Genomic DNA, 26,168 nt, shown 5'->3' with positions numbered 1-26,168 from the left:
GATTCATGATCCCGTGTTCTCCTTTCTCCTCCCTCGTGTTGTAAGAGGTGAGGACATTATGGTCGGAGACTGAGGGGGTTCTGCCTGCCGACATCAGCAATACCCAAAGTGGGACGCCAGCGTGTGGCCCAGAGAAGCAAAATAATGATGTCATTTTTTAATCAGCATTCTTTGTGTGTTTGCGGGAGTTATTCACTTAATATATGATGTGGATTTTTTTCCTAATTGCCAGTTGTGCATTGATCTCTATGTGCACACAGACTGGAACCCTTTTCAATTTTGAAAGCACTCAAAGTTTGCACATTCATATTGCAGTAAATCCACTTCAATTTTGCCATATTAAATTCCCCTTCCCACTTTTTAAACTGACATGCCAGAAATTTATCTGAACCCAAAAAAAAAAAAAGTGTTCGGAAAACGATGATTGTCCCAGTCTTCAATCTGTCACATCTATTACGTTTTTAAGAGCCGGTATGAGATGGTCAAGGTGATGAAACAAAGTTATATCAGGACAAGATTGTCTTTTAATCAATATAAGTTGTGTGCCGTGACACCATACAGAAAAACCCGCCATAAAATGACTGGTCAAAATAGATTTCGGTCAAAGCCATTTGTCTTTACACAGTCAATTAAGCCTCCGAAAAGTTTGAACCTCTCAAGGTCCTTTCCGAGATATTCCTTTGGAAATGAAATCACTTTAAGAAGTTGGCCGGCTCCACTTTACTTCTAATGTAAGCAATATGAATCTTTTAAGCTAATTGCATTTAATCACAAAATTGATGATGTCATCTTTTTTGCTCATTTCAAGGCATTTTTAACTATTATTGAGGATTTAGTCACCTCGGTGGCTGCGCTCAATTCTAATTCTGTCAAGATTGCACCATGATAGTGAATACGCCTGCTCTCTATCTCGGCTGATGACCGGGACTCATCTGAGCATGGTAATAGAAAAAAAAGGAGCCACCATAATGTTTGCGACTTAAGATGGATTTATTCCACTCTGCAAAACCGCCACAGATAACCTCGCTTTCATGCGGCAGTGAGACCAGAGACTTCAAATAGGATACGTCTGGTGAAAAGAAAACATCTTAAATGTCCTACAACCAATCCCCCAGTGTCTTCCTCTGGTCTGAAGGCAAGTCCTTACCGCTTAACCTCTTTTTTCTTCTAATTCTTGTGACCTGCTGGATTGCACAAGCTGCATTGCCCAGAGTCTGTCAAATATTCACAATTGGACCATCGTGAACGAAAATGAAGTTTAAAATGTTCAATTTTCAATTCTTTTGAACCAAAATAATTATACACACCAGCTAAAGTTATGCAAAAAATCCAGTTTTGTCCATATATAAACCCCACCGGCCTATATTTAACTCCTTCACTGATGTCAAACATCACATCGTACTGGGCTGCCATTGACGAGAATTGGCGTCAAACATTACTTTGTACTGAACTGGTAGTGAATGAGTCCATTGAAATGTCCTCAATTCTATTACTTGTATAACCAAAACAAATCCTCTTACAATATTGTGAAAAAATCCAATGATAAATGTAGCGGAAATTACAATAGGTTCTTACTGTATCGTGTACTAGTTTTAGTAAGAAACTTCTCATGGGGAATCGGCCCGTGTGTTAATTTGCGCGTGTGTGTCCAATTGCTCCAAGCTCGGCGCTCCATGGTCACCGTTCATGCAGCGCCAGCAAAGCCCTCAGTCGGCATAATTACCCGAACTTGTCAGTGTCTCACAAACTCACACTGCTGTGCCTGGAACAATTTCCCTTTCGTAATGAGACTCATAAAGCACAAAGACTATTCTCAGTGTGATTCTTCAAAGATTAGCCGTTTGGATATTTTTATGTTATTCTGCATTGCGTGTGTCAAAAAAAAAAAAAAAAAAAAAAGGAACGCTTGTCGTGAAAATAAGGCTGTTTTGTTTCGGGTTTCTTCCTCTTTATAGTTTGAGAAACAGACCATGTGACTCAGTCTCATATAGATACACACACAAATAAGCACACACGCACCTTGATTTACACAAAGTAGGTCAGCTAAAGGTAGCGCACCATTTGGATATGAATCATAACCGTATGACTCATAACTTGCTGATCAATTGCTCGTGAATGGACATTTATCATTTGCTCAGATAAAGAATTGCATTGTGAATTCTTTTAGTGTTATTTCATTCATGTTCATCTCGTTGCCTGTTATTAAAGGGTGTCAACCGTAACAATTTAGTGAGCCGGATCCGTCGGTAAATAATGGAGAGCAAAGTGAAATGTCTGATGCTGAAACGCTACAACCCGCTTTGACATGATTTAGTTAGAAAGGCTCAGCCGTAAATTGTGGAGTTTAAAAGGGAAACACTTTCAGGCAAGTGACACGGAGACCTGGGAAAAAAAGCTGTGGTGGCATAATCCTGATTGAGGATGGAAAACACTCTCACACGCACACACATTAGACAGCCGCGTGTTCAGTAATGAGAAGCCGGACTGGCACGTGTCAGATTAAAAATCATTCCAAATGTTTTAATATTTGTGTATTTGTCATATGTTTTACACAAGCAGCTTCCCCTCCATTTGCACCAGGTCGCTTCTTAAATCTAGAATGAAATTGAATTTAAGAGCCAAAACTAAATCTTAAACTAAATCTAATCCACATGTTTTATATTCTCATATAACGCAGTTTAAATTTAAGTACGGCTGTATGAATAAAAAAAAAACAGATATTTTTGTCTGTGTGAGCTCCTAAAAGGAGGCAGTGCTCTTTTGTTAAGAGAGAGAGAGAGCAAGCAAGCTTCACCGGCCGGGGGAGCGACGCAAGGAGATGGGAGGGAGGTTGGATAGGCGAGGGGGTGGCTGGCTGGGTGGCTGGCTGAGGGTGGGGGGTGTTAGCTGAACGTAGGGAAGTCTCAACAGCAGCAGCAGCAGCAGATAGTCTGAGCATTCTCTGAGCGCCACAGCTGTGGATCTGATATCAGCTTCATCCTCCAGCAACCCCCTAAGATTACTGAGAGAAGAAGAAGCGAGACAGAGGGATCAACCACAGGAGCCTAAACATTGGGGCCCCCGTCAGTCAAAGGGCGGGTCGGAGGGTTTGGACGAAGGGGCCGAGGGGGGGGCCACGGAGACCACGCTGACTTCAGTGCCAACTTTGACCTTTCCACCTTTGGGAGGGATCGGAGAGGGGAGGACAGCCGACGGAGTGGCAGGACGGGGAAGCGCAGATGGCGGGCGGGTACGGGGGGGCAGTTGGGGTGGCACGGGCGAAGTCCGGCGGGACCCGGCGGCCGTGCCTTTGGGCCGAGGGTCCTGGGCCGATCAGATGAGCGAGATGTCGCTGAGCGGGAGGGACAGCCTCCCCCAGGAGGGCGGGAGAAACGCCAGGGTCCGACGGGCCGTCCGCATATCCTCCCTCGTGGCTCAGGAGGTGAGTGGGGGGGGGGCGTGTTCTGATTTGGGCATATGTGTTCCGCTGATGATGACATGATCGGAAAATGAAAAGTGTGAGGGTGTGACAGAGTATACAATCAGGGAAATACATGCTCCGCATCTTATCGTGCACGTGTGTACATTTACAGTCATCATCAGACTAGCCGCCGACCCTTGACCTCATCACAGAGAGTCGCTTGTCATGTTGACGTCAAGGAATGTAGGATAAGATCATTCGGCTCTAAATCCTTTTGGCCATCGTCGAAAAATGATTTTCCTTCTATCTCCCAATATATGTGGAGAGAGCGAGACAGAGAGAGAGAAAGAAGTGATTTAAGGAACTTTACGTCGTATGAAGTAGCGCTTTGACGCCATCATGCCATGCGCTCATTGTCATTTCATTCACCGAGCAAAAATCTCATTTTATCTCTCGTCTAGGTGTGTGTACTCTTGTGTATAAAGACGTGGAAATAAAAGTCGGTGTAGTGCCGGCGGCAACGGAAACACTTTGCGTGTGTGTGTGTGCAAGTGTGTCAAGCAGTTCCCTTGGCGATCTTTGTGTTCATCCCATTGTCGTTTGCGTAAAGAGACAACACATCTGCATTTAAGCGTTTGGGAACATCAGGGTCCAAAAGTGCACTGAAACACAACTCTTGTCCTCCCTAGTTAATGAAGAGCCTCTCCACAGACTTCCATGATAGTCCTCATAAGGCAATGTTGTTTCATTCCATTGACTGTCCTCAAGGGCGTGTTTTGAAAATGTATTTGGGATTTGGCTATAGTTATTGCTGACATTTGAAAAGTGCTATTTATGCAGTTCAGCTGCTCTGTTATACTGGCACTATTGAAAGTGACAGAAGAGAGAGAGAGAGAGAGAAATCCGACAAATGAGAAGAGTGGACAGCAAAAAATCTTGCAACCCATTTTATTATCAATATTTCCTTTTATGCCTAATTATGACAGATATTGCAAAGCTGATCTTTTTTTTTTTTTTTTCAGTTGCTATTTTTATTACATGCGACAGAACTACTGAGAGAGCAAGTTTTGTTGTTCTGTTGTTATATTTTTGTGTGCGGTCACCCAAAGTATTGAAAAAAAAAAAAAAGTCACTGTCAAATTGTAACGATTGATCAGTTAAATTTGGAGGTGGCACAACACTGCTGGTTGTTTTTTTTGTTTTTTTTTCTCTTTTCACATCAGATAAATGTTGATTTCTCTTTCATCTCACCGGAGGCAACACACAAGCAAAATAAATCAGTAATCGCATCCAAGACAAATTGCTTTTTTTATTGTCCAGTTCCCACCTTTTTTTTTTCTTGCCTATGGGAAAAGTTATATTGGCAGTTTCCGAGAGTGTCTGATCATGACAATACGTGTGTGAGTGTGCGCGTGAGATAGAAAGTGAGAAAGAGAAATAAAAAGTTGCTAACCATCCACATCCATCACCTTTTACCAGCAATGCCCTTGAACGTAGCAATCAGTTCCTCTTCCGTCTTCCTTAAATTATACACACACACACATATGGCAGCCATTTATGGATAACTTGATGATAAAATATTGCTGCTCATAAGCGAATCCTCAGGTATATTCAATTTGAAATTGAATGCTCTTCACGGAAGATTGACTGCAAGTCAAAAAATGTTCCCCCGCAGCAAAGAAGAAATTCTCTGGTCAAGTAAGACGTTTTTTTTCTTTTTGAAATACTTCAAATATATTCCTGCAAAATACATCACACTTAGCTTTTTCAACCAGACAAACTACTCATGCTTGTAGTCTGCTAAAAGACTCCACGATAAGCGCTGTTGCTAATGTCGCACTTTGTCTCTATGCAAAAATGTTTTCAAAATATAAATTACTCACACATAAACACACACACCACGCAAAATCAGGGCACTGAGAGAAATGTCGCCTGAGGTGCAGAAACACACAAGTCCAATTTTATCATGTATTATTTGTCTCTCTCCAGAAACAATAAATGACTATTTCACTTTCTGACTTAATATTCATCATCATTGGCACTAATTTATGCTGGCATCTGTGGGTCTTCTAATTTACTGCCACATTCCTAAAACATGCAAATGAGGGTAATTGAAGCCTTTTTAATTGTCTTGAGCTGTTTGTCCATTCCAGATTGCAACTCCAGATCCACTAAAAAACAAATGTGACGCCAAAGGCGCTTTGAACTCACGTTGAACCTCACATATTCCTTTTAGTACCGCACCACAACTGTCATAGAAGCGAAAAAGGATGAAACCTTCAGCCGAGCAATGGAATTAAACTCCTACCTGATTTAATTACCAATCTTCTAACGTTTCATCCCAAGTGTGTCCTCGAGGTATGAGGTGCAAAATCATTTTTTTTCCCGCGTGGCTTAACGAACATCGGGGCTCAGATGACAGAGGTGATAATGGGAACAAGGAAAGGTGTTTTAACACACCTACACACAAAAAGTCCTAATGCTAAGCATACCCGATTGTCGGAACTTAACGCTAAACACAATTTCCTGTGATAGCGGTCAAGACCCATTCAGAATCTAACCAGCCTCACCGCCTCCCACACTGTGCAGATCGTGATGACCCGTTCACACTGGCTCACTCTCTCGCGCTCAGACAGACAGAGATGTACGCAAACAAACCATAATTGCCCCACATGCCAAATGTATCTTTGTCTAGATGAATGTGGCTATGAGGGGTCAAAAGGAGCATGCATTGTTTTATTAATGATTACATAGAAGTCACGACTAGTCTTCTGTCATTGTAACAAGTAGAGGAAGGGAAATGAATGGGCTCTCCCTTCCTATTCTTTTCACAGCTCATTGCTCATTCTTGCTGCCTCGCACTGCCTGTTTCTAAAAATGGTGGCGTTTAAAAGTAGCGGCTGCTTTTAACATCTCTTGCTTTTACTGATGAGTCGTTTCATTTTGTGTAGAAATATGGACAGATATGGACATACAGGATCGATTTGGTGTAGTTGATATTACAGTGGAGAGGAAAGCCCACACGATGGCGGCAAAGCACAACCTTTGTTCAAAAGAAGCTCCTCAACTCATCTCAGTAGCCTTGGCAGAAAAATGGCAATTGATTGTTTGGTTTTTTTTTTTTTTTCTTATTAGAAAATTGAAATCTATGTGCTTCTGCTGTCTGTATGTTTTGTTTTTACCCAGCAGCACAGAGTGAAGTGAGAAAAATGATCTGATTCTGCTCTGTGCAAAAGCGTGAGCTTTTCCTCTTGTTGGACAAACAGTCTGTAAGCGCTCACGTACTTTTTATAGCTGCTTACTCAGACAAACACATCCGCACGCACCAAAGCTTTCAGACACAAACCCATTTTGAGTCCCCTAGAAATTACATTTTATTTTACAGCCTTGTTTTGATAAATACATAGTTGTACTTACAGATGCTATTTCTGTCTGACGAATCCGTTTTCACCATCTTCACATTCAACAAACCTGTATCAATATATCAAATGATATCGAGACAAATTCGAATCACCAAACTATGAACGTAAAAAGAGTTGTTCATTTCAACATTATTTAATGCCCGTCATAAGTTTTATTTTGTTTTGGATTTGTATACTCCATCCAAAAGAGCACGGCTGAAAGCAGCTGAGATGACCACTTTGTTTCTGTTTTAGTTTAGTTAGCCGTATTACATAATGAGAGTGTGTGATAGCCAGGAACAAACATTCCACACAAAAGAAAAGTCATCCGCCCACATGGTTTAAAAGATACGTGTCACACTGCGGCAAATGTGCTTATGGGACTGATATTTTAACAAAAGCTCTCAACTAAAATATACTTCTCACCCGTGGAGCTACTGGGGACAAGTGGTTCACAAAATGGATAGTGAGACAGATGGATAGTTGAAATGTGTCAGAAGTACAAACAAAACATAAGAACCAACTCTGTCGTGTCATTAATAATATTGAGTACTTGAATACTGGATAAGGATGTTCGCGGTTGGCATTTCAAAATGCAAAAATTAGCGCTCTTAATAGGCTCTATAATGCCGTAAATTGGCGGCAAAGGATTACTTTTGTCTGAATAAAGCTCATTGCCTCACACCAAATTGTTTCCTCGGCAACAGATGGGGTAATAGTGTCAAACGGTGGATAATTGAATTTTATTCGCAAATAATGGAAGGTGGGTTCGAAATAAAAATCAATAAATAGGTCAATTCATCAACTGTCACCCTCTCATTTCACTTTAACACCAAGTGATGACACGTCATCAGAAGTCATTAGAAGAAATGGGAAAATGATTGATGACTCATTTGGAATGTGACACACACGGATTTAGCATGTCTTTGAGATCTATCTTTTGAAATTCCCCTGTCATTTTTTACCTATGGCTCATCAAGTATGGACTCCAATTCTAATATTGCAGATTAAACTGGACGTTATAGATGACTCAGGTCAAGTTGGGTCGCTGCAATAACCAAATGCAAGACAATGAGTTCCGCTTGCTTTCACTCATGACACATCTTAGCAATTATTTTTCAGGGAATTAATTATTACATCCTCTTAATTCAATAACTACTGGTGTAGAGTTCATGTAATTTAATGTGAAGTCATTAGCTAGGATGATAGAGGGAGGCAGGTGCCCTTCACATATACTTTGGTGCCGGGAACGATGGTGGTATTCTTTTTTGGGAAGCACCATGATGGACGACGACTTCATCGGGTTATGGCACGGTTCATCCGTCACCGTAATGTATTCAGCTGATACTGACATGCCCTTAGAAAGATGATTATGAGATAGATGTCCTGCAGACTTTATCGTTATGTATGTTTATGGTCGTTCCTAAGTGAGTTTGAAGTCAATTGAAGCTTTTTACTGTCTTCATGGAGGCTGCGATGCCTTTGCACCCACTTTTTTTTTTTTTTCCCAGACTTGAGCTGTAGCTATACCCAAAGTCTGTCCCTGGTTGTCATAGTAACACAAAGTCTTACTTGAGTCACACTGAGATGAGCAATGGTTCATTTGCATGTGACGGGAATTCCGCCAGAATCAAGCAGGTTACAACCGGCCTGTTTATTCAATGTGTAAATATTTGTTTGTTGCAGTTTGACCAATGATAAAGATGTATTTTATTATCATACGTATATTATAATTTTTCCCATTGAGTCATGAATGCAAATCAGTCCCTTTCCTGCCATCTCAAGGTACTTTGCCGTCTGTTGTTTACAAACATTATGAAAATGTTTTTGGACGTGTACTTGTATACTAGTTATTACCATAATGATCCAAGTATGATTGGCTTGTAAAGGAGATTTCATGAAATGACATGTTCCCCAAATACAATTACACAAGAAGAATGTTGTGCTGTGACTTGGTGGCCAGGGAGTGGAGCTGCTGACTCCCTGATGATGGAAAAGACCCCAGCTCACTTGTGTGTACAATAAAAATCCAACCTCATCATGCAATCTCCCAAACTACCATAAATCAATAATATCAATAATATCCCGTTGCTCGGAATTCTTTTACTGCACGCTTGGCCGAGTTGTAAAAAGTCTAGAAACGATAACCGAAGCCAGTAATAAAAGGCCACACAAAAACAATAAATGACTTCTAAGCATAGCGGCAACTACCATACAATATTCAACAGCTATGAGAACATATATAGTCCATAGAATTATTATTCCAAGAAGTCTAACGTCAAAAGGATTTTGTTCCTTTCCTCAGGCTGTGATGCCAATACGTGTTTTAATGAGCAGCTTAGCCGTAAGAGGTTTACGATCCAGCTTCCATCCTCTCTTCTTCTTCTTCTTCTGCTCTCCAAGCCAAGTTCCATCTATGTACAGTAGCGACATGTGACATGCTCACTGTTCTCCTTTGTACAATTTCTGCACCCATGACGTCTTCCTTCTCGTGTCACTCTTCTTGGCTTTCTTTTTTTATCCGTGCATTTATTCATCTCTTTTGATCCTCTGTATCTTGGCAAGATATCCCCAGATATGGAAATCTGACAGAGCCCGTTTTCCTCTATGAACGGTCTGTGTTGTTAAAAATAGTCGACTTTTTGCGTCGTTAATGTTTTGGCCGATAACTGGGAGTGTTTCGACTAAGAGCTTGACTACTAAAAGTGCAGGAATGTCCTCCAGGTCCCCTTAACTGCTGATGAAGCCACAATTATTCCCCAATGCTCTCATCAATACATGTGAATGAGTGAATCAGTGAAAAATTGTTTTACAAACACAATTCACCATTTTTTTTCCTGATTCATTTGCTTTTGCAGAGTGACCGAACTGGGCAGTAATGTGTTAATACATTTCTGACCCAATAAACACTCCAGTCTGGCAGTGGGCAAGCCCTTTCTTTTCCCCTTCACTTCCTAATATGTCACTGTCTGTCTGCACGCCCACGGCAGTTTCAAAGTGATATATCTGCTGAGATATTGGGGAAGTGAGCCTGTGAGGTTTCCTGATTGAATAGAAAACATTTGACGGTCTGTTGCTTTGCAATACCAATCCTCAGGATTCCTTTAATTGCAATATAGAATTATGTTAGCTTGCATTTATCACTGTTAAAAGAATAACTCAGTATCTCATGTAAATATAAACACAGATGCAATAATCAATATTATTGTTATTTTAGTTTATTCTAAAATAAAAATGATGATTAACTACTAGACTACAGTGTTGTGCTTTATAGCTAGTTTTATTGTAAATGACTTGGCAAAACATGCTATTTTTATTTCCTCGCTCTCCTCCCTTGATTTTCTCACTCCACCGCTCTCTCACCACACCAGCGGTATAACGGTATTACCCACAGCAGCAGAACAGCATCCTGGCTTCATCTCCAACTAATGGGAAATAACTCTCATGCTGCCATCTTCCGTTTTTTTTTTTCTTTCTTTCTTTCTTTTTACTTCCTTCCTCCACCTCCTCCTCATCCTCCTCCTCTTCTCTGTTGCATGCTGATTTATTGAGTTAACAACCAAGCAGCCATCAGCAGTCACGCTGTGGGTGGAAGACAGTCGAAGAAACTCAATGAGAGGTGACGACAGCGGTGGGTTGATCAGGACTTGAAAGCCAGCTGGGGTCTCTTTGGAGGTCTGCAAAAGGGAAGCAGACTGAAGTGCATTTTGGAGAAAGTATGAGAGGGAAGATGCCAACCAGGGGAAAGAGGACTTTTTCCAGGATGAAGGCTGGAGACTCTTCCATATGACAAGTGCCATCAGGCATGATGATTTTTCCACGGCGGCCATGGTAGTGTGACCTCCTTGGTGTTGCGGGACCACTTAGTAAAGCATTGGCGAGGGTCGAAACAGCCAGCGGACACGGATGCTCTGGGGAGGGTGGGCGGCCCTGACCCTGACCCCAACCCCGGTGAGTCGCCGCTGAGGACCATGGTCCTACCATTGCTGCTCAAGCTCCTCAACATCTTCCTGCGCCAGTCGACCTTCGCTAAAGCCCTCGCCGGAGATCAGCGCCCAAGTTCCTGCTGCCCGCCCGCTGTAATGCCGCGCCCGCCCGGCCTGCCAATTTCTTGTCGCCGTGGGTGGGAGGCGAGAGAGCGCCCATCGCGTCTGCCCACCGAATCGAGAGAGGTGAGATAGAGAAGGGCATCGGGGGAGAACCAGGAAATTCGACTTGCTTTGATTGAAGAGGTTTTGATGGGATGTGAAAAATAGTCTTGTGCATTCTCTGCACTCATTATAACCAAAAGTGAGTCGATCAAAAAGTGATTTTTTTTTTTTTTAGATTTAGATGTGATCAATACGCATTAAAAAATGCTTCTTGTTTCTTTTCTCTGTAGCTGCAGTCTTTTTTTTTTCTATGGTGTTGAAAATATAAGAGTTGGATAGTGGAGGCAGCCCATCTGTCGGGTTTATGACTAAAGAAAAATAAGCAAAACACATACAGTAGGCTGGTGTAAAGCATGACTTGGAACGCTTTGGATCTCTTTTGGTTCAAGCGCTGATATTGGCCCCTGCGTTCTTGCTCGTGTTGGTTTCTTCCCTGCAGTTTCTCCCGGCCGTATCGAGTCACTTTTGATCACGTCATCTTCACCAGCAGGACATAGGGGCCATATATGAGAAGCCACTGTCCTATATTTGTTGTTTTTTTAGAAACGGGAGCTGCAGCAGGATAGTGAACTAACAGTGTTAGATTTTAGTTTAAAAGGGTTAACTGAAATTTCGGATGAAATTACCATTACAGTATGACTTGAGATTTTGATTTTATTATTTACGAATACTGGCGTCAATTTTGCTCATATAGGTCTGACAAAAAAAGTTTCAAATGATGACAAGGAAAGTTTCAATTCAGTACAAACAAAAGCAAGGTTGATGCTTCCTGTCTGCGAGTCAAAGATCAGCCGTGAAATAAGAATCCTATTTTTCTGCTGTATGCACGGGTTGTAGTCGTGATGCTGACTAGCACTTCATATCACCAGTTTTGGCTCAGTCTCTACTGCTTTCTTCTTTTCGCTCTTCTCCTCTGTTCCTCCCACACAGCTTTCAGACAGGCCCTGTATGACACCTGAAAGCCCCCTCAGCTTTAAATGTACCTGCTTCCACTGTTTAAAGTTATGCAACAGTTTGGCAAACCTCAAAATAGGACACAACCATTGTATGAAATGTCTTCTCTCCTTGTTCTTTTAGAGGCAATTAAAATCCACCCTCACAAAACAAAACAAATGGTTGTAAACCAGAAACATCCACACATGTGAAAAAAGATTTTATTTTATGAGCCTACTATTATCCATCTTGTTATATATTATACTACAAAGTATATGGTGAATAATGTCCAGGCTAGTCCATCAATACTTTTAAGTAGATGAACAAGGTTCACCATGGTAACGGCAAAAAAAAAAAATGCTCACTTCATTATTATAAGACAGTGAAGCATCTATTTGAAAAAAAAAATTGTAAAAGATTATTCTGACTGACTAGCTTGTTGTGTGGAGTAGTTTTTCCCTCGCCAGTCTGCTCAAGGGCTCAAATGAAGGATAGAAAATTGATGAATAGTCATTTTACAGTAATATCAAATCAGAGTGGTTTTGCTGACTTGGCGAAATTCCTCGACAGTATGAACGACACACTTGCAAGAAGAGTTTTCAGCATTTTGATTCCAATCTAACGGTCCGTTTGCAGATGACTCATGTTCCGATCGCCATGCGGCATTATGAAGGAAGATGATGAGATTCAGTGAATGCAGCTGCATGAGTCTGCCCCACAAACTGTAGGATTTTTTTTTTTTTTTTTGCAGAGATAGGATTGATATTTCAAGTCAGCTGCGAATGATATTATCATTTTGATTAAATGACAGAAACGATTTTGGATGTTAAGGAATATTACCGCCAAGAGGGCACGAAGCAGTAAGGGAACACATTAAGACTAACATCTTCTGTATGTTCCTCTGTAGGCTCCACACAGCTAGCTGCCTCTTTGATTCAAGTGGCCTGATTCCATCGTTTGAATGTTAATGCATGATGGCATCCCCCTGATCACACGCGGCTCCCTTTTTTTTTTTTTTAAAAGCCCTGCGAACCGAAGCCATAGCTCATCAAGTCTCATCAATATTGCACCAAGTGTACACTGCAAATGGAGACGTGAATGCAATTTCACACGGCCAAAAATCTCAATCCACAAAAAAGTGTGATGACAAAAATCCTCTTTCTAGTTTTTTTTGTTTTTTTTTAACTAGGTTGAATATTTGATTCTGCAAGAGAGTGAGAGGAGATTAAAGATTTATGATGGAAGTTTGACTCGGAGGTCTCTGTGTTGTGTAGATTAACACTTTGGGTGTGAGCGTGTCAGCAGCCTCCACATGATGTCAGTGGCCCTTACAGCAGTTATTAGTGTTTCACTGCAGCTTTAATATTTCAAGCCTTGCTATCATGGAGATTTAGAAAGAGAGAGAGAGAGAGGCTCAGTAAGGGGTAAAAATATGAGGTAAGGGAAAAAAGAGATTTGGATTCAGTACGGTGAGCAAGACGGAGAAGAAAAACATACATCTGTAGAGAGAATTGGAAAAGGGTGGTGAGTTAGAGGCAACAAGGCCGAGGAAATGTGTTCCTTTGTTATGCCTTCAAGAGAACTGTCGGGGCCGGGCGAGAAAAAGGTCAGCCACAAAGGCAATTGAGGTGGCAGGCAGATTAAAGTGCATGCTCACACACTCACGCTTTTGCTTTGTCTCTCTCTCTCGCTCGCTCTCTAAAATACTAATTGAACGTGACGTCGTTTTTTTTTTTTAAGGTTTTAGGTTGTTGGGGTTTTTTTTGGAAGTTGTTCTCACTGATTGGTTTCAGTTGCCACTCAGTGTCGGTGAATGTGAGAATGAATTGTCTCATTCTGTTTGTGCACTGTGATGGATGGAAGACCAGGCCATTGTGTCATCCGCCTTTCACTCAAAGTCAACTGGGAAAGGCTTCATCCAGCTCCATGAGACCTCCAACAGGCTGTGCTGTCTAGAAAATAGATTGATGTTATTAGTTAGTTTGGCTTTACTTGAGATGTACGTTACTCGGAATCTAACTGTGACCTTCCGATTCATCCTTATAGTTTAGAAACTGATTTTCAGAAGCTGGTCATTCCATTTCAGGAATGAATTTTGAGATAAAGGTTATAGGAGATAAGGTTGGGAAAAGTTTTCATCTAATTAAAGGACTTTAATGAGACAGTGAGTGATAAAGATTTGGATGATGTCATTTTCCAGGACAGGAACGGAGTGCATGCCACCCAAGAAAGACAATTTTTCTTGTCTCATTTACATTTCTTGAATTTATTCAATTTTATTTCATCAAGTGGTTGCACAAAATAAAATCATCTAGATACATTTGTCAGCTTTTTAAATCAGGTATACTTTTTATTATGATGCTTCGGATATCTCAGCCCATCATTTTAATTCCAAGACTGGATGTGTTTAAAGTTAGAAATATCTGTATTTGACCTTCGTGTCTTGTTTTGTGTGCTGTTGGTCAATTTAAACCCTCTGCAGTCAACATATGGGCTTTATGATATCAAACAGACATAATGGAATATTGCATTATTAAATGGATATCAAACTTATGAGTTGAATTGCTCCTAAAATAAGGTTCACTATTTACAGTAGAAATTGAATTTGACGCCTTCTGAAAATTTGATGTGCTTCTTGCCAGGACGGATTTTTTATTTTTTTTGTAATAGTGAGTGGAGGCTCAAACGAGGAGTGCTGTTTGACTATAAATTATTGACTAGTTTCTATTTTTGAAATATTGACCATGTTTGCGGAGGCTTTCGAGGCAGAGCGTTATATTGGGTGTTTCAAAGGAAACCTCATCAAAACAGGCCACGTGAAAGAGCAACGGATTCTGTCACTTTATTGACACTAGCATGTTGTTTTGGAAATGATGCCACATCTTTGCCAGAACAGGGTGTGTAGACTTTTTATGCTCGGCAGCAGCTAGCGTTTACCTCATCGGCATTCGTCTTCTATTCCCTTTGTGATGCACTCACACTTGAGCAGAGCAGACTGTCATGTTTAATAAAAGACCCCATGCGACTACAAATCGCTGAACAGATAGGTGCTCTTGGGTCATTCGGCTCTGCTCGCTCCTTTTTGTCAGGTACTTCTTTTTAGACGTCAAATTTAAGTGCTCTCAAGTTTGAGAACATTTTTTTTAAAAGTGTAATCTTGTTATTTGGGGTTGTCTGATGACTTGTCAGAACAAATGAAAATCTGATGAAAGGTGGTCTTTTTTTTATTTTTTTTTATTGAGGTGTCTTTATTAAATTAGCCTCCTCAAACTCAGGTATTGTTTCCCAATTATTATTAAATGATCTTGACACATTTTTTAATGTGTTTGTTATTTGTGTCTGACTCTGGATGACAGAGGTCAATTGAGGTTAGCTGAGGTCATCTTATTAGGTACATGATCAGAAGTTTGATTTTTTTTTTTAAAGCCAATTTCCTCTTACGTGAGACAGTGAGATAAGCTCCAATTCACCTGCAACCCTAATCAGGACAAGTATTCAAGATGAATGGATGATGGAATTCCAATTTTGCCTTCATGTAATTTTTGGTCGGCATTGACAGCATAACATGAAAACGGGACATGAATTATAGTCACGCGTCTAATTGAATCCATTTTTAACGACCCTCTAAGATGAGCACATCCTGGCAATCGAGGCTTCTCTGATTGGCCAGACTTGTTGATGAAGACGAAATAAATCCCATCAACTTCAGGGTCAAGTGTCAAAGATGATTTGAAAAATGTTTCAGTGCACAGGGGATTCTCCTCCATACACTACCAACAGCGTGACGAGGGGTGACTTTCCAAATATATCATCTTTATTGAACAGACAGCTGAAGAACATTAAAGAACTGATTTAAGCTTGCCTAAAAAGTCTGTGGTGTGCCATCGACATAAGAAGGACAAAAGATGATAAGGGAAAGTGGCCTTTGAATATTTTTCAATATGATATAATGATTATGAGATTATGATGTGCCCAGAAACCACATGAGGAACATTTTGTTGAATACGCATTGTCTCAGTGTCATGAAGTCATCTCACCAACACTGTGGTTTGGAAAAGAGGAGCTTTTTGTCAAAATGTCACACCAGCCCTACCTAACAAAGACTTTTCTGTCCCAATTGTTCTTAATTGAACTTGTAGTCATTGTCTTCGCTCCCTTTCTTCCAGGTGCTCTCGCTGGGTGCAGATGTTTTACCAGAGTACAAGCTCCAGGCTCCTCGCATCCACAGCTGGACAGTGTTGCACTACAGTCCCTTCAAGGCGGTGTGGGATTGGCTCATCCTGCTACTGGTCATCTATACCGCCATCTTGACACCTTACTCAGCTGCTTTCCTTTTAAATGACCAGGTGTGTGATGGAAATGAACCTCCATTGGACATAGTGCACATCCATCCTCTAATTTTAGATATTTTCTGATATTCTCGTTTCATCTCAGGAAGAAGCAGCCATGCAGCGCTGCGGTTATTCCTGCTCGCCTCTCAATGTGGTGGATCTCATCGTGGACATCATGTTTATTATCGACATCCTCATCAACTTCAGGTATGGAGTATACAATGTGATATGTGAAGGATTGAAATAACTATTGCCAATATCTGCTTTCTTCTCTCAGGACGACGTATGTGAACTCCAACGATGAGGTGGTGAGCCATCCGTTGCGAATTGCCGTGCACTACTTTAAAGGCTGGTTCCTGATTGACATGGTGGCCGCCATTCCTTTCGACCTTCTGATTTATCGGAGTGGGGAAGAGGTAAGGCGTATTAAAAAATATTTATTTTTCCAATGATAATAATAGCATGAATGAGTGATCATGTGATATTGTTTATATGGGGGGGGGCAATTATTTTACCCTCCATCATAATATGGTGGACTGGAGCAAGAAATGGAAGTGGCGAACCGAAAGTCAGGAAGCGAGCGATCCATTGAGGCCAAGGATGATTGATTCACTCGCCAGCGCAACTCGGCCCGGGGGTTATTCTGAGTGCTACTTGATCTCTCTGTAATGACATCTGAATACGTTTCAATATTGCTATTTATCTTATTTATTGCAATTTTATGGCGGAGGGAGAAAAAAAAAAAGAAAAGTTCTACATGTAGAAACTCCCCGACATTCTAATGGTGCCTGGGAGGTTCATTTCATTGATGTTGCCTAGAAAAAAACCAGTGAGCCAAGAAATTGCAGATTATTCTCGGCAGACGGCTATTACTTACCGTGTGTGTGTGTGTGTGTGTGTGTGTGTGTGTGTGTGTGTGTGTGTGTGTGTGTGTGTGTGTGTGTGTGTGTGTGTGTGTGTGTGTGTGTGTGTGTGTGTGTTCTAATATGCTGTCCCTAAAATCAGAGCTACTCCTCAAAAAACATTTCTCTTTCTCTCTCATCAGACCACCACTCTAATTGGCCTGCTGAAAACGGCTCGTCTCCTCCGATTGGTCCGCGTAGCACGAAAACTGGACCGCTACTCGGAATACGGTGCGGCTGTCCTCTTCCTCCTCATGTGCACCTTTGCCCTCATCGCACACTGGCTGGCCTGCATCTGGTACAATATCTGTCACGTGTCGAAAATTTGCATATATCGGAAAATCGATGATATTAAACTTGACCTGAAATCGTGTTCAGTGACAAATCTGTGCTCATAAAATAAAGATGATTGTTGGAGAGCGGCACGACTAATCCAAGATTCTAATCCCCAGGTACGCCATCGGCAATGTGGAACGAAACGGCTCCATTGGGTGGCTCCATACACTCGGGGACCAACTGGGAAAACAATACAACGACTCTATGCCAGGTATTGCCAATATTATTTAGTATGACAAAGACCAAATATTGCAGTTTTTGTAACCTTTATGCTTGACCAGGAACGGGACCTTCTATTAAAGACAAGTACGTGACAGCCCTGTACTTCACCTTCAGCAGTCTGACCAGTGTTGGTTTTGGAAACGTCTCTCCAAACACCAACTCGGAGAAGATTTTCTCCATCTGTGTCATGCTCATCGGATGTAAGTTGTTTTTTTCAAAATATCGTATGCGCTGAAGGGTTTAGCTCACCACTCTTTTTTTTTTTCCCCCCAAACAGCGCTAATGTACGCCAGCATCTTTGGGAACGTCTCGGCCATCATCCAGCGGCTATACTCCGGAACGGCCCGCTACCACACCCAAATGCTTCGAGTCAGGGAGTTCATCCGCTTCCACCAGATCCCCAACCCGCTCAGGCAAAGGCTGGAGGAGTATTTCCAACACGCCTGGTCCTACACCAACGGCATCGACATGAACGCTGTGAGTATTGGCCATTTACGTGTGTACCCAATTGCTGCGTGTTTACGCCGAGCATCAAATTGAGTGCGTGTTCCGCGTGAATACACCCTACCAGGCTAGAGTAGTATTTTGAGCTTGCGTTGTACATTAATAGGATGATTGGAAGTCTCAGCATGCATGGTCCGACACCATCAAAGAAAATAGGAATGATGTGAGTATTATAAATAGCACACACACACTCCCCTCTCAAGCTCATATATGAAGGCGAGTATGTGCTCTGTTTGTCATGCAGCCACACATATTAGGGAGGTGGGGGGGGGGGCACATGCATGACTGGTGATCAAGTCATTCAATTGTGCTGACCACAAAGGCGGTATAATGTCAGACAAATGAATCACACCCGTCAAGAGGTTTTTGATGAAGTTACAAAGTGACCTCTTCCTGAACCGTTAGTCACAGCCAACGGGAGGTGGCATCTCGGCTGACCTCGTCTGCATCAATACCACCGGCGAGATTGCTTTGACGCGGATGTGACACGCAGACACACCAGCGCAACAACGGCAATCATAAACATGTCACACAGTTCGGTCGCGCTGACGCGGGGATATTCGGCTTGAGTCAGTGGACGTCGTCTTTATGACCGTCACGTCAAAGACTCGATTAATTGTGAACTCTTTTTTTCAGGTACGGGGTTTTTTTTTTTTGGTGTTTGTTCAAATTAAAAGGAGCACTTGTCATCTTTCAATAGAGCTCATCAAGGCTTAATGATAATGTTCTTCGAGGAAAAAAATATAACCATCATGTCTGGGCTGTAGTTCTAACACAATACTGTATTTAATTTGTAGAATAAGTAAGACATTCAAGTGATGGTCTGATGAGGCTCCAGCGGATCATTACTTCACTTTATTCTGAGCTCCGAAATGAGCAGTTTGGATTAGGGAATGTTTACACTAATGCTTGTTATGACTGCGTCGAGAAGACCCCCTTTTGTTTGTTCTTGACAGTTTTTCATTCCTCGGTGAGAAATAAAATATTATATAGATATATAAATGAATATAAATCATTACCCATAGTAACGCATGACAAAATGGCGAAAGAGAGAATGTTGGAAATGATAAGATGGAGGGAGAATAATAGCAAGGGAGGGATGGATGTAGTCGTGCCGTTGTTAAATGCACACTTGTGCTCCGTGCAGTCAGTCAGAGTTATGAGTGGCCCAGAATTTCCAGTTAAAAGGTCCGGGGCCCCCCCCTTAGGCTTCCTGCAAACTCATTAAAATTGCATCTATTCTTCACAATAATAACACTCTACGGGCCTGCTCACTTTGTTCTTGCTGAAAGATTCACAACAACTTCCACAGTTTAATTTTGCTGCAAAACAATGGACATGCACTGTTAAAGCTCACAAACCGCTGACGCCTTGAAAGTAGACTGAGACTGACTCTGGAGAGTACAAACCTCCAAAAAGTTCCAGTTTTCTCAACACTGTTTGCTGGGTGTCGTTGACCAATAATTAAGATTCCCAAAATAAAACAGCTCCCAGGTAATAGTGGCATAGAAGGCCATCAAAAACAAGCTGCAGGTTTTGAATGACACCCATCCATTCTGATTTAACCCTCCTCCTATTCAACCGCTGTATTTCTAACCCTTCCTTCTTTCCCATTCCCTTACCGTCTTTTCACCCACCTCTCTTTTTATTTCCTCACCCTCCTAATCCGTCTTCCTCCCTCCATTTATCTCGGCCTCTGGATCTTGTCCTCTTTGCCCATCCCCTCCATTCCCGGCAACCTATCCCCTCAGGTGTTAAAAGGTTTCCCGGAGTGTCTCCAGGCGGACATCTGTCTCCATCTCAACCGGACGTTGCTGCAGAACTGTAAGGCTTTTAAAGGCTCCACCAAGGGCTGCCTCAGGGCCTTGGCCATGAAGTTTAAGACCACCCACGCACCCCCGGGTGACACGCTGGTCCACGCCGGGGACGTCCTCACTGCAATCTACTTTATATCCAGAGGATCCATTGAGATATTAAGAGGGGATGTGGTGGTTGCCATATTAGGTAAATAGGCCCTTTTTCTTTCAAGGAATAGGAATTATATCTAGCAACACTAATATATTGATTGATAACGCCCTCTGCTGGTTATCTGATAAAAGTTCATGTCAACAAGTTGCATTTCTGCTTATTATTATGATCAGGAAAGAACGACATCTTCGGTGAACCCATCAACCTGTACGCCCGACCGGGTAAATCCAATGCAGACGTGCGGGCTCTAACCTACTGCGACCTTCACAAAATCTTCAGAGAAGATGTTCTAGAGGTGCTGGACATGTATCCTGAATTTGCGGAACATTTCTGGAACAACCTGGAAATTACCTTCAACCTCCGTGATGTGAGTATATTACTGTTATCATAATAATACAAAAAAATTGTGATTTATATTGTTCATATGATGTTGTTTTTCAGACCAACATGATCCCAGGATCTCCGAGCAGTGATGAATCAAAATGTGGGGGGTTCAACAAACTGCGTAGACGGAAATTGTCATTCAGACGACGCACAGAGAAGGGTAACACATCATAAGAAGAAATGCCTGACATGAAATTCTCACCTTTTTTTTTTCTCACTTCCCTCACCAGATGACGCAGATGTCGGTGAAATTAAAAAGTCCCACAAGTCTGTCAATAGAAGAAGAGAAAGAGAAGCAGCCCATAACCAAAAACGTCAAGAGGCAGCAAAGAGGCGGTATCGTGACTCAGTGTCTTCCCATTCCAGCGGGGATGAGGTAAAAATTGAAAATCAATGATTACGTTTAGTGTACCAAAACGTATTGTGATTATGTCCTGATCTGAAAGAGAGAAGAGTCAGTTGTAACAATGTCTGCAATGATGGAGAACCATCACGGCCAGGCGGCACACAAAGCCTTCACCGAGAGCACCGATGGAGATGGGGAAGTCAAGACGGGCAACACCTGCAATGCATTGTCAGGTAAAAAGCGTCGCCACGTCGACTCGTCTTTTGAAAGTCATCATTCTCCTCTCTTTTGTCTTCAGGTGCCCTCTCAGGTGTGTCCAACATTTTCAGTTTCTGGGGGGAAAATCGAGGGGGTGCTCAGTACCAAGAAGTTCCCAGCTGTAGTTTAGCCCCGCCCCCAGCCCTCAGCACACCTTTGCACAGCTTGAGCCGCCAGCAACGCAACCAGCTGGAAACACGCCTTGACCTGCTGCAAAAACAACTTAACAGGTATGAAATATAAATCCTGCTTTTTGGATTTAGTCAAAAAAATGTCTTGTGTTATTCATATATGAGTCATCAGAAATAATTTAATTATATAGCTTGAATAAAAAATGTACAATTTAAAAATATGCAATTTTTTTTTCCACTCCCTCTCAAATTAAATAGAACAAGTATCAACTGGAAACTGGAGATTTTCAAAACTAATATAAGTTGATGATGAAATTGATATTGTGTGCAGATTGGAAACTCGCATGTCAGCAGATATTGGAACCATCATGCAGCTGCTGCAGAGACAAATGGCTCTGGTCCCGCCCGCCTACAGTGCTGTATCATCACCGCCTCAGGTAGAAACATGATAACATACAGTTTATGTCCAAATCTTCACTCGGGGATATGTTTGTATGACAACGTAGGAGAAGATGAATAACTTCTTGCTCTAATAATGGTATCTCACTCACAGGCCTCCCCATGCGCTGATCCAGGCACTGGAGAGAAACAAGTTCCGCCTGTTACACAATTGGAGACAAACACCCTGGCCTCCTTATCACAGGTTAAATACATATCTGTTGATGTGAAAAAAAAAAAGTATTAAATAAGGACGCTTCAACCGTTTTTATAACCGACACCGTTTTTCTTTCCTCCAGATCTTGGATTCTCAGGACTTTGAGGAGTTCCCAGCCACATCTCCAGAATCTCGACAACTGCAGGACTCGCCTTTGATAGTCGATTTACATTCAGGCAATGGTTCGGGATCAGATGCATTTCCTGGGATGAGTTCAAGAAGAACAGGGTTGGAATTTGGTCCGGAGTCGTGCATCGAGGTTGGGGGTGAGCAAACGGCTGCAATGCGGCTATTTTCCCAGGATTCTGAAACCCAAAGGAGGTTGTCTCTCCAAGAGTCACATACACCTCAGGACTCACGGACACCGCAGAGACACAGCTCGGACCCAGGGGAGAGCTAAGGAAGAAGCAACGGGTCCAGAGAACGGGAAGGTTCTACGGTGAGAGAAAAATGAGGACGATGTATCCTTATTGGCCCTATTTCAAACTTTACAACCAAAACCCTCCAGTGACCTTAAGAACGGCCTCAATCCAGAGGATAAAATAAGGTTGATGCCTCTCTCATCCAGGTTTCTTCCCACTCTGCATGAACACCCAAAGTTCTTCTTCATTTTGAACCTCCCCTCCCCAAAAAGAGCAGCGAGGTGCTCTGATAGGCAACTCAAATGGATCCTGAGGGTGACATCACTCTCAAACGACTGCAATCCTATAGGAGTATCCCTTTACTGCTGAATCCAGTCTTGGATGATTTATCGAATACATGTAAAGACAAAAAAAAAAAAGAAAAGAAGCAGACTGAATAATAACGAAACAAGTAGCCATCACGTCTTGCACTGAAACAACTATTCTTATGTGTCAGTGGCGCTTCCAAAAGAAAAAGAAAAACTCATAAATCGGTCGGTCAAAATGTAGTGTTAGCTGGCCTAACAGGAAACCTGCTTGTCCCATTGTGTCAACGGTTCCTCGCCCCGTCCCCCCCGACGTCCCGCGCCATGAGGTGGAGAAAAAGCTCCGCCCTAATTCCCAAGAGCACACTCGACTAGCTGGCTGGTTTGCACCTCAGGGGTGGGAACTGGAGGGTTAAAAAGCCATGAATTTTCTTGATGAACATATCAGCTGCCCTACCAGAACCAAGGTCAACATTTTCTCACGGGTGAACCAACCCTCAAGCATGCCTGGATGGTGTCGCAGTTGTGGCTAAATTGACTTAACAAAACACAAACATCAAATCCCGGTTTCGCTCGTTTGAGTTGTTTGCAGAAGCGCCGACGTCCGCGGTGGGGTTTTTAAGTTTTATCATTGTTGAATTTGCTACCTCAGATTTCACTGGTCCATTGTTTTTCACCTAAGTACCCAGAATGCTTATAAATTGTACATAGCAGTCACGAGCTACTCAAGCTACTTGGACAGTTTACGACCAGACGAATGCGCCATTATTTTATGTACAGTACAATATGCAAACACTGGCAAGAAGAGATGAGTGAGTGCGCTTGATGTTATCATTTGACTTTTATGTATCTGTGCATGTGTTTTGATTTGAGGTTTTCCACCCTAGGTTAGTTTGTCTTAACTAATAGGCATCAATGTTTTGTTTTGTGGATCTAAGCAGCACATGTAAAAAAAAAAAAATCCCTTTAATATGAACTTTCAAAATAGTTTCAAGATCATGTGAGTATGCCCGAGATTTTTTAATCCTTCAGCGTTATGTTTTAGAATTTATAGAGCCACTTGTTACGCCAGACAGATTCTGAACTAAAATATGAGAACGAGAAAAAAAGAAAACTTGAAAGTATGACGTTGCTCGGGCACACAGGGTGAAAGAAATGTCATGTATGAGTCGTCTTCATTATTGAGCAAACTATAAAAAAAAAGATATTTTCATTTGAGGTATCAAATTATTTCAAATGGTACCTGAAATTAAATTGGAGGAAAAATAAATGTTTTTAATGAACCCTGAACATTTTTTTTTTTCACTCACGGTCGTATTTAAAGTTTGTAATGGTGAAATTAAAGTCATCGCTTATTAGCATCAATTCAGCCTAACTACAGACATATTTTTTAGATTCTTAATCCCACTTTTCCGAGCGTCTTCCCCTGAAATTTTGTGCGTGAATCGACAGGAAGCTTAGTGCAATCGTCCTTTAAAGTGATTTGTAGCAGCCGCAACACCTTCCGCTCACCTTTTAGCACTTTATATTTTAAACCGTGCAAATGTTTCCTAGAGACTCAGGAAAGTGGCCTTTGGTTCAGTTTTCTTTGTCTGATAAACAATTTAAAAAGAAAAAAAAAGAGTCAACATTTGCAGTCACAACTTTAAACTTCAATTCTGGGGTATTTCCCTTTTAAGGCGGCATTTTAAAGATTGTATCTTGCTGCTTGCTGGTCAAAGCTTGTTTATTTATTTATTTATTTTGGGTGTTATTTTTTTTTCCTCTATGAATTATTTAATTTTTAACTGTCAAATCATGTTTCTTCCGGATCATTATGTTGTTGTTGTTTTTTTTTTTCCAGTGTGCTCATGTGCTCATGGACACTCAGGCGAGTCCAAATTTATAGAATACAGGAAATGATTGATGAACAATGTTGTCATTTTAATCCAGTGATTAATCACCCACCATAAGAGACAATATACTTTATTATCACTTTGTCCTCATTATGTCAGTAATTGGAATACACGGCCGTGACGCACTTTAGTATCGAACCAAAGTGAGAGGGTGCTGCCTGTAACAACAAAACGAGGATTGATGATATATTTTTGGTCATGGCTTGGAATGAAAAGGAAGTCAACTGATTTTTAATAATAACAATAATAACTTTAAGTTTCCACATTACAACTTTCAGCATTGACAATTTTCCTAAAACAAGTTACAAAATTGGATACACCCTCCCCACTAATCCTTTATGCTGCTTCTCCTCTTCTTGTGTGCATTCTAGCAACAACCATTCAAAAGAAGCACAGACATGTTTTAGTCCAATTAATTTCTACGTATACCGTATTTTGTCAGTGAGGTAACTAAATATTACTGACTTCATATATCCAGCACGAAGCCAGTCTACACTGTACTTTTTTTTTTTTTGGCATCTCATGTACTGTAGCGAGTGTTATTTGAATTTGTGTTTGTTTGCTTGTTTGTTTGAGTACAATAAGTCACCTAGTGGCCTGAACTGTAATTTTACATTCAGAACTATGACCTCAAATGTAGAATGTGGTTGTATATTATTTGACCTTGTAAGTGTCGGTAGACCTAAGCGTACAATTTCAATGCTAGAGAATATATTATGTAATGCATACTGCATCCTAAATTGCTATGGGTACACTTTGAAAGAAAAAAAAAAGAAGACGCTGAAATTGCACCAGAGGTGGTCGTGCATGAGATGGGAAGGTGTGTTGAAATGAAAAATGTTTTAAATACAGTTGGAAAATGAGGAACTGAATAAATCAATTAGCGCCTGCACTCTTCCAGACACACACTCGCTTGCTAGCTCTTCCATACGTTGGAGCAATTTTTCAGCTCTATTCAACTTTCTATATGAGTTCCAACAGACTTGTATTTGTAGATATTTTGAGCACTTGAGGTTTACACAATACTGGATCTACTCGCGTCACTCTTTGTCTGTACATACCGACTTGTACTTCTTGTAAAGCTATCAAAACTTTGGCACTCGTATAGCCAGCACTATGCAGAAACGGAAACAATTCTTTGGCATGCTTTGAAATGCAGAATAATATAGAGGATATTGTGAATAAAGTTTGCTCTAATTTCTTAGGAGGAAAAACGTGCCCTGTCATGTGAGGGGACAGAAGATGACCAAGCGAAAGACTTTTCAAATTTGTGCACATTTTTACTTGCATGCTGCACTGAAAATCTTGCAGAAATGAGAGGATTTGACGTGCAAAACAGCCGACTTCTGCCGTATGCTTGCAAATCGTATGTAGAGTGGATCACAACAATCTTCCAAATTATGGGAGAGTCATATTTATATATACAGTACAGTACGCATACATAATACTCCCAGGTTATGGGAGGGAGGAAGAAATAGTAATCTAGAAGATACAATATTATTGCATATTTGTATCTTTATTTACAAACTGCTGTAATGGAGTGATGCATGTGTGTCAGTCCTGGACACAACTGTCTCCCAAGTTTGAGGAGCACTTGATTTAGGAAGCTAAATAAAGTGCACCTTAATTATTGCAAACCTTGCTTTAATGCCCTTGAGGGTTAAAGGCTCAAACGCTTGGAATG

The 26,168-nt window shown here is 41.4% G+C and overlaps 1 protein-coding gene across 3 annotated transcripts in view; it reads left to right on the top strand.

The window, feature by feature from the left end:
* The window catches only part of kcnh2b (potassium voltage-gated channel, subfamily H (eag-related), member 2b), an 80,486-nt gene extending 55,098 nt beyond the window's left edge, over positions 1-25,388 (top strand). For 2 of the 3 annotated variants that reach the window (XM_085938728.1, XM_085938727.1), the window contains 17 exons: positions 16,052-16,231; positions 16,320-16,423; positions 16,494-16,632; positions 17,262-17,416; positions 17,571-17,665; positions 17,736-17,876; positions 17,954-18,153; positions 18,287-18,343; positions 19,932-20,184; positions 20,322-20,515; positions 20,590-20,692; positions 20,763-20,908; positions 20,979-21,111; positions 21,177-21,366; positions 21,599-21,704; positions 21,821-21,910; positions 22,005-25,388. In XM_085938728.1, the coding sequence (XP_085794854.1) occupies positions 16,052-16,231; positions 16,320-16,423; positions 16,494-16,632; positions 17,262-17,416; positions 17,571-17,665; positions 17,736-17,876; positions 17,954-18,153; positions 18,287-18,343; positions 19,932-20,184; positions 20,322-20,515; positions 20,590-20,692; positions 20,763-20,908; positions 20,979-21,111; positions 21,177-21,366; positions 21,599-21,704; positions 21,821-21,910; positions 22,005-22,322 (2,604 nt within the window). In that variant the 3' untranslated portion in view covers positions 22,323-25,388. The remainder of the gene's footprint in view (positions 1-16,051; positions 16,232-16,319; positions 16,424-16,493; positions 16,633-17,261; positions 17,417-17,570; positions 17,666-17,735; positions 17,877-17,953; positions 18,154-18,286; positions 18,344-19,931; positions 20,185-20,321; positions 20,516-20,589; positions 20,693-20,762; positions 20,909-20,978; positions 21,112-21,176; positions 21,367-21,598; positions 21,705-21,820; positions 21,911-22,004) is intronic. The other variant, XM_085938729.1, reaches the window with a different exon arrangement.
* Positions 25,389-26,168: the final 780 nt, after the last annotated feature.

This window comes from Syngnathus leptorhynchus, chromosome 19 (assembly GCF_054491065.1).
Source record: "Syngnathus leptorhynchus isolate UIUO chromosome 19, UIUO_Slep, whole genome shotgun sequence".
In the NCBI taxonomy this organism is placed as follows: Eukaryota; Metazoa; Chordata; class Actinopteri; order Syngnathiformes; family Syngnathidae; genus Syngnathus; species Syngnathus leptorhynchus.
The sequence above is the reverse complement of the archived record's forward strand: the minus strand, read 5'-3'. Positions and strand labels throughout refer to the sequence as shown.